The sequence below is a fragment of the Silurus meridionalis genome, chromosome 18 (assembly GCF_014805685.1).
Source record: "Silurus meridionalis isolate SWU-2019-XX chromosome 18, ASM1480568v1, whole genome shotgun sequence".
Lineage (NCBI taxonomy): Eukaryota > Metazoa > Chordata > Actinopteri > Siluriformes > Siluridae > Silurus > Silurus meridionalis.
In genome coordinates this window covers 1293752-1306251 of record NC_060901.1, presented here as the reverse complement: position 1 = coordinate 1306251, position 12500 = coordinate 1293752, and the positions used below count along the sequence as shown (strand labels likewise).

At 44.6% G+C, this 12500-nt stretch overlaps 1 protein-coding gene across 1 annotated transcript in view; it reads right to left on the bottom strand.

The window, feature by feature from the left end:
• nav3 (neuron navigator 3) overlaps positions 1–3360 on the bottom strand; it is an 89926-nt gene extending 86566 nt beyond the window's left edge. The window contains 1 exon segment of the mRNA XM_046872657.1: positions 3026–3360. Within this exon segment, the coding sequence (XP_046728613.1) occupies positions 3026–3226 (201 nt within the window). The 5' untranslated portion in view covers positions 3227–3360.
• Positions 3361–12500: the final 9140 nt, after the last annotated feature.

The following is a 12500-nucleotide window of genomic DNA, read 5'->3' as shown; positions in this document are numbered from 1 at the left end:
TTTAGTCAGTAGGTGTTTGTGAGGTAAAGGAGCAGATCTGGAGGGATCATGGATATGGAGTGTTTAGTGAACTGGGATATTTGGATGCTGTCGTCTCCTTACTCTCACACGTTCACTCAGGTTTGTTGATGGTGGTGTGGTGGGTCGTCTCTTATCCCAGAGATCCTCAGGTCTGTGTTTCCTTCTGGTTCTCCCTTTTAGTTCTGCTGCTACAGCGAGTCTCCTACTTACACCCTGATCACACTGTACAGTGTCTTTACCTTTTATACCACAATAAGGACACATAATAATCCATATCCTTCTCTTTCTGTTACCCCTCTTCAGTCTCTCTCTCTCTCTCTCTCTCTCTCTCTCTCTCTCTCTCTCTCAGTCAAGTTAAACATGCTTCTGAGGTTCCAGTGACCACAGCTCCTCTCCTCTCCTCGGATCTGCCCACTTCGTTCTGGTCTGGAGATGTTTCACATCAACGCCCTGGAGTTCCATGAGATTACTGAGTAAGAACAGGAGCTCTAAAGATTTGGATTTGGACTGTAGTTAATATCAACAGTCTGCTACACTGACTCAGGACTACAGTTTGCTCTGATCTCCATCACTGCACCTCAACATCGTTTATCTGTAATAAATGGACATTCGGTGGAACCCAGATGAGGATGAGGTTCCCTCTTGAGTCTGGTTCCTCTCAAGGTTTCTTCCTTCTGAGACAATGTTCATTGTTAAAAGCGCGAAACAAATAAACATGAACTGAATTGAATTAAATATATAATATTGTGTTAATAAAATTAGTGTCATTAAATTACATTTGCGTTAACGTTATGAAAGTTTTTTTACAGCAAATATATATATATTTGTACACAATAGAGAGAAACAACACAAAATCAATTAGTTTTGTATTAGCGGTACAAATGACTTTTTATTGCTAATAGACATTTAAAAACAACCTAGATAAAATGTCCTCTGTGTGTGTGTGTGTGTGTGTGTGTGTGTGTGTGTGTGTGTGTGTGTGTATTTTCACACACTAATCAGGGTGTGAACCTGCTGTCCTCGCTGTAAATAAAGGCAAACATGTCCAAGCAAGCATGTACAAACACACACACACACACACACACACACACACACACACACACACACACTCAAAATGAAAAGAAAAATAGCTGTACCACCTCATGACTTTTAACCCAGGTAAGACAGGTCCTCAGTTGGTCATGTGTGAACATATATGTGTGTGTGTGTGTGTGTGTGTGTGTGTGTGTGTGTGTGTGGTGCTATGGGCTTGTGTGTGTGAGTGTGGGGCTAACTGATTTAATAAGACAACAGTAAAGTTTACAGCTTTGCCTCAGTTACGGAGCTCTGACACTGTAGACTCCTTCCATACATGTTGCATAAACATTTCATTATGGAAAAGTTCTACACGTGACCATCAGTGTGTGATTGGCAGAACGTGAGCTGTACAAGCTCCTGTGAACCAGCTGTTACTGTGGAAACCCTAACATATCAAAATGATTGCATTAATCTACACCTGCAGTGCTCTCAGAGTTGCTGTCTTAGAGAATGTATCACCACCTAAAGGCCACCAATCAGAAGCCAGGGTTCCACAGCACTGTAGGGTTTCCTCCTGCAGGAATCGCACCATAAAAAACAACCGGATGCTTCAGAAACTAGCTAAACATCTGCATAGTAATTACTACAGGTCTATAGCCACCAGCTTAGCATCTATGTCCAGCCTGTGTTTGTGTGTGTGTGTGAGTGTGTGTGTGTGTGTGTGTGTGTGTGTGTGTGTGTGTGTGTGTGTGTGTGATGAGACATGAGCAAGGAGTGTGTGAGATCACTGACATATGAGTCAATGATAACACACATTTCCACTTAGAGATTTTCCCTGGACCTGGACCAAGTGACTGGGCTTTCACTCACTCACACACACACACACACACACACACACACACACACACACACACACACACACACACACACACACTTCCAGCAAGAGGAATTTCAGTCACCTGTTTCAATTCCAGTAACCATTTCAAACTGTATTTTGAAGGAAATTCTGAACGTTTTTTATTTTATATTAAACATTTTTTTACATTTGTTTTAATGTAAAAATAGGACACAGGAAAACAGTGGTTTCTGAGGACTCACGCAGAAACATGGAAATACGTGAACCTTAGAAACTGTATACAAGAAAAGAAACTAGGGACAGACACTTGGGGCATTAAAGAATAGGGAGCATTGAAAATAAGGAAATAAGAGGTCATAGGAAACTAGGAAACATACAAAACATGTGCACTGAGGAGCTAGGGAATGTGGGGACACTAATAACTAAAAAAGACATCCCTTTAGGAATTGGTCCCCTTTTATTGCTGGTACATTTCACATCATTTCTGAAACACTGGAAATAATGGGAACATGCATAGTGACCGACTAAACGAGACACCGCATCCAGCAGAACAATGCACACGTGGTAGTAGGCCATGAGAAATAATACAGGCATGAGGACGTTGGGGTTTAGGGGAAGTCAGAATGTAGGAAAGAGACGTTTCAGCTGTAAGGGCAGAAGGACCAATCAGAGCAATCGGCTCGGTTACACCGATTTGGCGGGAAATTTCAAAAGCTTCCTTGACAGCACTCTCTCTGTCTTTCTCTCTCACACACACCCACCCCCACACACACACACGCTCACACACAAACACACGCCCACACAGTCACACACACGCGCTCACACAGTCACACACACGCTCACACACACACGCCCACACAGTCACACACACACGCCCACACAGTCACACACACACAGTCACACACACACACACACAGACTACCGACACAGCATGTAAGAAACTTATTCAAGTGTGTCTAAGTGTGTCTAAGTGTGTGTGTGTGTGTGTGTCCGATCTATGTTAATTTGCACATCATAGTTGAGACCCACCTGCAAACCAAACCTCCACAACCCGCACACACACACACACACACACACACACACACACACACACACACACACACACACACCATTCCTAAGTGCCTGACTGACCTTACAGATCCGCTTCTCCTCGTCGTGGCCGCTTCGTTCCTGCAGCTCCGATTTGACTGACAGCTGATAGGACGAGAGAGCGGACTCGGCAGTGCTGACCTCTGACCTCTGACTTTTGTTGGGAATAGGTAAAGCGGTGTGCACCGGCCGGGAGGCGACAGCCGGCTGCCGCAGCTTAGACGCTACTCCGACTACAGGCATGTTCGCTTAGAGAGAGAGAGGGTGTGTGCAGCCGGAGAGCCTGCCGGGAAAGAGCGAAAGACAGAGAGAGAGAGAGAGAGAGAGAGAGACAGAGAGAGAGAGAGAGACGTGCATTCTTCAGCTGCTCTCAGTAAACTGGACTGAGTTCTGCACTGTGTCTCTGTTCACTCCCTACACTCCTCCCTTCTCCCTCTCTCTCTCTTTCCCCTCTCTCCTCCCTCTCTCCCTCACTTTCTGGCAGTACACTCGAGCGAGCAGCTCTCGGGGGCGTCGCCTCGTCATTACTGACAATAAAGGAAACACGAAGGAGAAGGAGGAGATATTAAAATCTAGCTGACTTCAAAACACAAAGAGCAGGAAGTGGGGTCTGAATACACACACACACACACACACACACACACACACACACACACACACACACACACACACACACACATCCACAAGAGAAACCCAGACACTGAGGAAAGTTTAGGAAGTTGTAAACTGGGATTTGTGAGTGTAGAAGGAAACTCAAGAGCTCTCTGTGTTTATCAGACCTGTGTCACTTCCAAAGCAACACAACATCAAACTCCCACCACTACACATACATCAGTGTGTGTGTGTGTGTCCGATCTATGTTAATTTGCACATCATAGTTGAGACCCACCTGCAAACCAAACCTCCACAACCCGCACACACACACACACACACACACACACACACACACACACACACACACCATTCCTAAGTGCCTGACTGACCTTACAGATCCGCTTCTCCTCGTCGTGGCCGCTTCGTTCCTGCAGCTCGATTTGACTGACAGCTGATAGGACGTGAGAGCGGACTCGGCAGTGCTGACCTCTGACCTCTGACTTTTGTTGGGAATAGGTAAAGCGGTGTGCACCGGCCGGGAGGCGACAGCCGGCTGCCGCAGCTTAGACGCTACTCCGACTACAGGCATGTTCGCTTAGAGAGAGAGAGGGTGTGTGCAGCCGGAGAGCCTGCCGGGAAAGAGCGAAAGACAGAGAGAGAGAGAGAGAGAGAGAGAGAGAGAGAGAGACAGAGAGAGAGAGAGACGTGCATTCTTCAGCTGCTCTCAGTAAACTGGACTGAGTTCTGCACTGTGTCTCTGTTCACTCCCTACACTCCTCCCTTCTCCCTCTCTCTCTCTTTCCCCTCTCTCCTCCCTCTCTCCCTCACTTTCTGGCAGTACACTCGAGCGAGCAGCTCTCGGGGGCGTCGCCTCGTCATTACTGACAATAAAGGAAACACGAAGGAGAAGGAGGAGATATTAAAATCTAGCTGACTTCAAAACACAAAGAGCAGGAAGTGGGGTCTGAATACACACACACACACACACACACACACACACACACACACACACACACACACACACACACACACACATCCACAAGAGAAACCCAGACACTGAGGAAAGTTTAGGAAGTTGTAAACTGGGATTTGTGAGTGTAGAAGGAAACTCCAAGAGCTCTCTGTGTTTATCAGACCTGTGTCACTTCCAAAGCAACACAACATCAAACTCCCACCACTACACATACATCAGTGTGTGTGTGTGTGTGTGTGTGTGTGTGTGTGTGTGTGTGTGTGTGTGTGAAATGTAACGTGTATGTGCTCTCCTGTACAGAAGGTGGTGTGTTGACAGTTTAAAGAATAATCTGAAAACACACACACACACACACACACACACACACACACACACACACACACACACACACACACACACACTTTGCTCTCCATCACACATCCACTTTCACAGTTGATGATAGACCTCTGAGTGTAAGGTTTATCTCCACTCTTCTTTTCCTCTTCTCCGTCCTCCTGCCTCTGAGCCCCAATGCCGGGGTAATATTACTGCCCTTCCCCATTTCTCTTACCCCTGACTATTTCTCTCCGTCTCTGTGTTTGTCTCTCCGTCTCTCTCTTAACATTCCACAGACCCGTGTCACACTCCAACTGTCAAAACACACTCACTGTAACAATACACTAAGTATGGACACACACACACACACACACACATACACACACACACACAAAAGCAGACCCACTCTCACACACACACATACACACACACAGAACCACTCACACACACACACACACACACACACACACACACACGCACAGACCTACTTACACACGCAGACCCCCCACACACACACCCACACAGACCCACTGTCACCCACACACACACACACACACACACACACACACACACACACACCTACAAATACAAAATTGAGAGAAATGAAGAAAAGAAAACAGGAAGTGGGTGCACAGGCAGATTCTCACACACTCAGCTGGAAGTCAAGAAACAGACTGTTTAATACACACACACACACACACACACACACACACACACACACACACACACACACACACACAGTCTGTCTCTATTTCTGTGCCATTCACCATTTCCATCCGGATCATGGAAAAAGGAACCAAAAAAATAATATAATATAATATTATAAAATATATTTTAAATAATAGAAAGTAAAAGTTTAACTAGAAGAAAATGGAATATTCCATTAAACCTTAAAAAAAAGATGATTAAATGATTAAAGCATTATTAAGATTATTTCTGGATTATTTTCAGGTATTTGGTTTAATTTCATTCTCTGTAACATGAAACCTGTAATCCCTGAGGGAACCTGGCGTGATGTCAGAGGAAAAAACACTCACCTGCGAGTGCAACCTGATCATAAAGGATATCGGGAATTTTACACCCCAACAGGGGAAGGTATGGAATAAGCTCCGCCCCTCAGACATGGAGACATCATGGTGATATGATGGATAAAGAATAAAGAGAAGAGGATGAGGGAATGAGATGATGAGAGGAAGATGAACACTCTGTGGCAGGGCTAGTTCTCAGAAGAACCTCATCTGGTTCAGGTTAAGAAAAAAAAAGTGTGTTGAGCAACAGCGAGGATTCCCACTGCATGGCTGCGTCCCAAATCCACAATGTGCACTCAGGTCACAAACACACTTCCCAGAAAACCTCACACACACACACACACACACACACACACACACACACACACACACACACATGAATTAAACACATCCATCCATGATTATGGTCCATAAATAAGAACTACTCAACAGATACACATATAACAACATTATAAGCATGTGTGGTTTGTGTGTGTGTGTGTGTGTGTGTGTGTGTGTGTGTGTGTGTGTGTGTGTGAGAGAGAGATGTTTGTTTATTCAGTCATCCAAGCGTGTGCTGTTTTCCTGAATCTGTAACTGTTGTTTGATGTGTGTGTGTGTGTGTGTGTGTGTGTGTGTGTGTGTGTTTGTGTGTATTTGTTATTGTACACACAAGTGAACAGATGAAGATGATGATGATCAGATGTAGATACAGGTCCACACTAGCCCCCTTTACAATAATTCTAGGATTCTGGTACCTTTCCAGTGGGCGGAGCTTCACACTGCTGAAAACCTCCCATGTGTCCACAAGTGGGTTCCTGAACTTAAGTTCCAAGGTTTCATCTCTGGGCTAAAGCCTCTGAAGGTTCCAGGGTAAAGTTCCTTGGCAAAAATTCTAGGAAGTTTTCCAGAGATTAAGTTATGGTGTTGAGTAATGAAGTTCTGGGGTTCATGTTCCCAAGCTCAGATGCTGGACTGAAGTTCCTGAACTGTTTCTACACTTCCGGTTAAAGTTTTCAATCAGAAATCTAACGATCTGATAATAGATCTCATGGTTTAACTGCTCTTGCCGAAGTTTTAGAGCTTACCTTTTCAGGCCTCCAGATTTCCTGGATATAAGTTTCTACATTCAGAGACTTCCTTCATTCTTCTGTCCTTCCTACAAGATCCTACAAAAAATTCCAGGGTTTCTTTTGTATTATATAGTTCCTGATCTTCAGTTCCAGAGATTACACTGTGTGAGAGTTTACAGTTTAGATGATTGGGTAATGTTCTTGTTCTCATAGTATATGAATTAAGTATTTGGTTAACACACACACACACACACACATGCACACACACACACACACACACACACACACACACACACAGTCATTATCACTGTGTTCATCAATGAGTACACAACACCAACTGATAAGCAAAATGTGACAAAGAACAGAGCAGAGCATCATAAACACAGCAGTGCTTCACACACACACACACACACACACACACACACACACACACAATGCTGTTTATTGACTTCAGTTCAGCATTCAACACAATCATTCCTTAGCACCTGATTGAGAAGTTGAGCCTACTGGTCCTGAACACCTCCCTCTGTAACTGGATCCTGGACTTCCTGACTGGAAGACCTCAGTCAGTCCGGATTGGAAACAGCATCTCCAGCACCACTACACTGAGCACTGGAGCCCCTCAGGGCTGTGTGCTCAGTCCACTGCTGTTCACTTTGCTGACTCATGACTGTGTAGCAATGCACCACTCGAATCACATCGTCAAGTTTGCTGATGACACGACCGTGGTGGGTCTAATGAGCAAGAACGATGAGTCAGCATACAGAGAGGAGGTGCAACGTTTAACAGCCTGGTGTGGAGCAAACAACCTGTCTCTAAGCTGCGTCACTGCCTGGTTTGGGAACTGCACTGTCTCGGATTGCAAGACCCTACAGAGGATAGTGAGGACAGCTGAGAAGATCATCAGAGTCTTTCTCCCCTCTATCATGGACATTTGCACCACAAGCTGCATCTAAAAACCCAACAGCATTGTGGATGACCACACACACCCCTTACACACACTCCTCACACACACTCCTCACACACCCCCTTCACACACTCACCCCCACCCCGGACCTCTCACACACACCCGTCACACACACTCTTTACACTCCTGCCATCAGGAAAATGGTTCCGAAGCATTCGGGCCGCCACATCAAGACTGTGCAACAGTTTCTTTCCTCAAGCCATCAGGCTTCTCAACACATAGAACTGAACTAGAACTCACACACACACACACACACACACACACACACACACACACACACACACACACACACTCACTCACTCACTCAAATGTACAACCTGGACTAAACACTTAACACACACTTATTACTCATCTCAATCCATTCCACCACCATTTATTTATTTATTTATTTATTTATATATTTATATATTTATTATTATTTATACTTGACCGCACCACTCTCTCTTACTGCTGTTTTTTTGCACCTTTCACTGGATTACACTGTTTACATGCTGTTTTTTGGTTTACTGGTTGGCGCTATATTTGTTTTTTTGTGTTGTCTTGTGTTGTCTGTCTACACTGTCTGTCTGTACTGTTTTTCATCTGCACTGTTTGCACTCGATGCACTTTATGTAGCTTTGTGTTGTGTTGTAGCTCTTTGTTGTTGTTTAGTGTAGCACCAGGGTTCTGGAAGAACGTTGTCTCGTTTTTACTGTGTACCGTGTACAAGTGCGTATAGTAGAAATGACAATAAAAGCCTCTTGACTTGATTTGACTTCACACACACATGCACACACACACACACACACACACACACACACACACACACACACACACACACACACACACACACACACACAAGGTGAGTTCAGTAGTATGGTGATTCATGCCTATGGTGGTACATAATATGAATCCAACACAGTTTACCATCTTCTGCTCCATACTGTATATATTTATCTCACACTTTCCTCCTCACTATTAAGGTGACTTCATGGGTCACATCCCAATAACACAAAAGACCCAGAACCTCTGAAGAACCAGAGCCAGAACCGAAAACATCAGGAGAAAAACTGATAATATGATGTTCCCGATTATGGAACTTTCCTATTTGGTACAAATACGTCAGAGAGTGGGCAATTAAAAACAAACACACACACACACACACACACACACACACACACACACACACACATACACACACACCTCTCACTGGGTCCTCCCGTTTTAAAAACAGATCTCTCGAGAGACTGATAGTCACGCACCTGCATGACTTTATCTACACACTGCACATAGGATAGCATGGAAAAGAAAACACACACACACACACACACACACACACACACACACACACACACACACACACAGAGAGAAGGTTCTGACTCCTGAGTCACCCTTTAATATCTGACCTCTCTCAATGGAGCAACAGGTTCCTCAGATATAAGCCTAAACAGAACCTCTGTAGCCTGGAGTTTCATTACAGTTTAATTACTGTGAGTCAAAGAGTGTGTGTGTGTGTGTGTGTGTGTGTGTGTGTGTGTGTGTGGGAAAGAGAGGAAGACAAAAGTGCAAAAAAAGAGAGCAAAGTGGTGTGTTTGGAGTGGAGGTATGTTTGGTGTGGAGGTGTGATTGGAATAGAGGTGTGTTTGGAATGGAGGTGTGTTTGGAGTGGAGGTGTGTTTGGGGTGGAGGTGTGATTGGAATAGAGGTGTGTTTGGTGTGGAGGTGTGTTTGGAGAGGGGTGTGTTTGGCCTGGAGGTGTGTTTGAAATAGAGGTGTGTTTGGTGTAGGGTGTGATTGGAATTGAGGTGTGTTTGGAGGGAGGTGTGGAGGTGTTTTGGAATGGAGGTGTGTTTGGAGTGGAGGTGTGTTTGGACTGGAGGTGTATGGTGTGGAGGTGTATTTGGAATAGAGGTGTCTTTGGAATAGAGGTGTGTTTGGAGGAGGTGTGTTTGGTGAGGATGTGTGATTGGAATAGAGGTGTGTTTGGAATGAAGGTGTGTTTGGAGGGGAGGTGTGTTTGGTGAGGATGTGTGATTGGAATAGAGGTGTGTTTGGAATGAAGGTGTGTTTGGAGGAGGTGTGTTTGGAGGAGGTGTGTTTGGAATGGAGGTGTGTTTGGAATGAAGGTGTGTTTGGAGGGGAGGTGTGTTTGGATCTAAGTGTTTTAGTCAGAATTTCAACCACAGTTTGTTGTTGTGGAGTTTTAGGTGCAGGTTGGTCTCCTGTTTAAGGCAAACATCTGGACTTTGCAGATGTTTGGGAACAGCAGTATTTTGACCCAGCGCTTGTTTGTGATCCTTATTTGCCCTTCAAGTATTTTAGGATTACAAAACAACAAATGAAACTGGTGTGAACTGTGACTGAGAGAAGACCACAGGAGAGGCTTTGAGAGGGAGGAAATTTAGAACAAAGCAAATCTGCTTTAGAAAAAACAACAACTCTGTTTAGACGGAACAGGAACCGAACTCATAAACACACATTTAGCACAAAAGCATAGCCGAGAATCCTGCTGCTCTGAAAGCACACATCAGAGACGAGCAGAGCGAGTAAACAGACGAGAGGTTTCCCGCAGAATATCCAGTCACATAGACACCTGCACGTGTCTACACAAACAGCCACACACACACACACACACACACACACACACACACACACACACTATATATATATATATATATATATATATATATATATATATATATATATATATATATATATATATATATATATATATACAATACAAGCCATAACTTTGTGGTCAGAAATTACACAGAGGAAAAGTAAAGCTGCTTTTCAGCACCAGCTTCAGCGTTCAATCGCATTCATATGGCCCTCATTCCTTACGCTAAACTGGCATTAAACAGCTCGCTGCATTCCTGCTCCACACACTCGTCACGCTCGTCACCTTCACTTACAGCCTGCAACTCTGAATTTCAGCAGTAAGTCGTCCACAATGCTTTGATTTTGCGTCAGAAAGTGCAGGACCCTGGGAAAATAGACAGGGCTTCTGGGTTCAGGTGCAGGAAGCACAAACATCACAGGTCTATTTACAAAAACAGGGGATTTTGGGGGTTTTCCTGAGAGCTGGAATTCTAAATTATAAACTCTAAAAAATAGTCAGAAATTGCTCCCCTAGTGGCAAATGTGTACCATTTTTTTTTTACAATTTGTTTACAAATCACATCAGATGTATTGTCAGCAAGATAGCTAGCATAGCTAACTGAGAAGATATAGCTTAGCCTGACTCAGTGGGAGTGGGACCTTAGAGGGGCTTCAAATAAAATAATAAAGATCTTCATCTTCCATTTTAAAAGCACAACAGCATTACATTACAGCAGTGCATTCTGGGTAAATAACACTTCAGAAGATAAGTTTGAACTCAACCTAACCCTCATGTGATGACCCAAAGACGACCCGAGGTTTATAAATCAAAGAAAAGAGCTGACATGAACCTGGTTGTGTTAATGACAGGATTTAAACATTGTCTCGTATTTAGCAGTAGCTATCTGTTAAAGTCTGCATCAGGGCATTGCTTTAATCTCCATATCCAAAACAAATGCTCATCTGTTTGCAATTCACGGCCAGATTTCCATCGTCATGAGATCGCGCACGATCTCCAGGTCCACATCATTATTGCGTCAGACTTGGAGGGGATGATCAGAAAGCATCTTAGCTTTAGCATCAGCTTTGCATTATAATGGGCAGTCTTCTTCTTCTTCTTCTTTTGGCTTCTCCCATTAGAGGGTGCCACAGCGGATCATCCGTCTCCATACCCCCTGTCCTCTACATCTGCCTCTTTCACACCAACTACCTGCATGTCTTCCCTCACCACATCCATAGACCTGCTCCTTGGTCTTCCTCTTTTCCTCCTTCCTGGTGTCTCCATCCTCAGCATTCTCCTACTGATATACCCCATGTCCCTCCTCTGCACATGTCCAAACCATCTCAATCTCACCCCCCTCACCTTGTCTCCAAAACGTCCTACATGCACTGTCCCTCTAATAAACTAATTTCTAATCCTCTATATCGTCGTCACTCCCAACGAACAGCTCAACATCTTCAGCTCTGCTACCTCCAGCTCCACCTCCTGTCTTTTACTCAATGCCACTGTCTCTAATCCATACAACATCTCAGGTCTCACCACAGTCCTATAAACTTTCCCTTTCACTCTCACAGATACTCTTCTATCACAAATCCCTCCTGCTATCACTCTTCTCCACCCACTCCACCCTGCCTGCACTCTTTTCTTCACTTCTCTAACACACTCTCCATTACTCTGCACTGTTGACCCCAGGTACCTGAACTCCTCCACCTTCTCCACCTCTTCTCCCTGCAACCGCACCCCTCCACTGCCCTCCCTCTCATTCACACACATGTACTCTGTCTTACTCCTACTGACTTTCATTCCCCTTCTCTCCAGCATGTACCTCCACCTCTCCAGGCTCTTCTCCACCTGCTCCCTACTCTCACCACAAATCACAATATCATCCACAAACATCATAGTCCACGGAGACTCCTGTCTGACCTCGTCCTTCAACCTGTCCATCACCACTGCAAACAGGAAAGGGCTCAGAGTCAATCCTTGATGCAGTCCAACCTTCACCTTGAA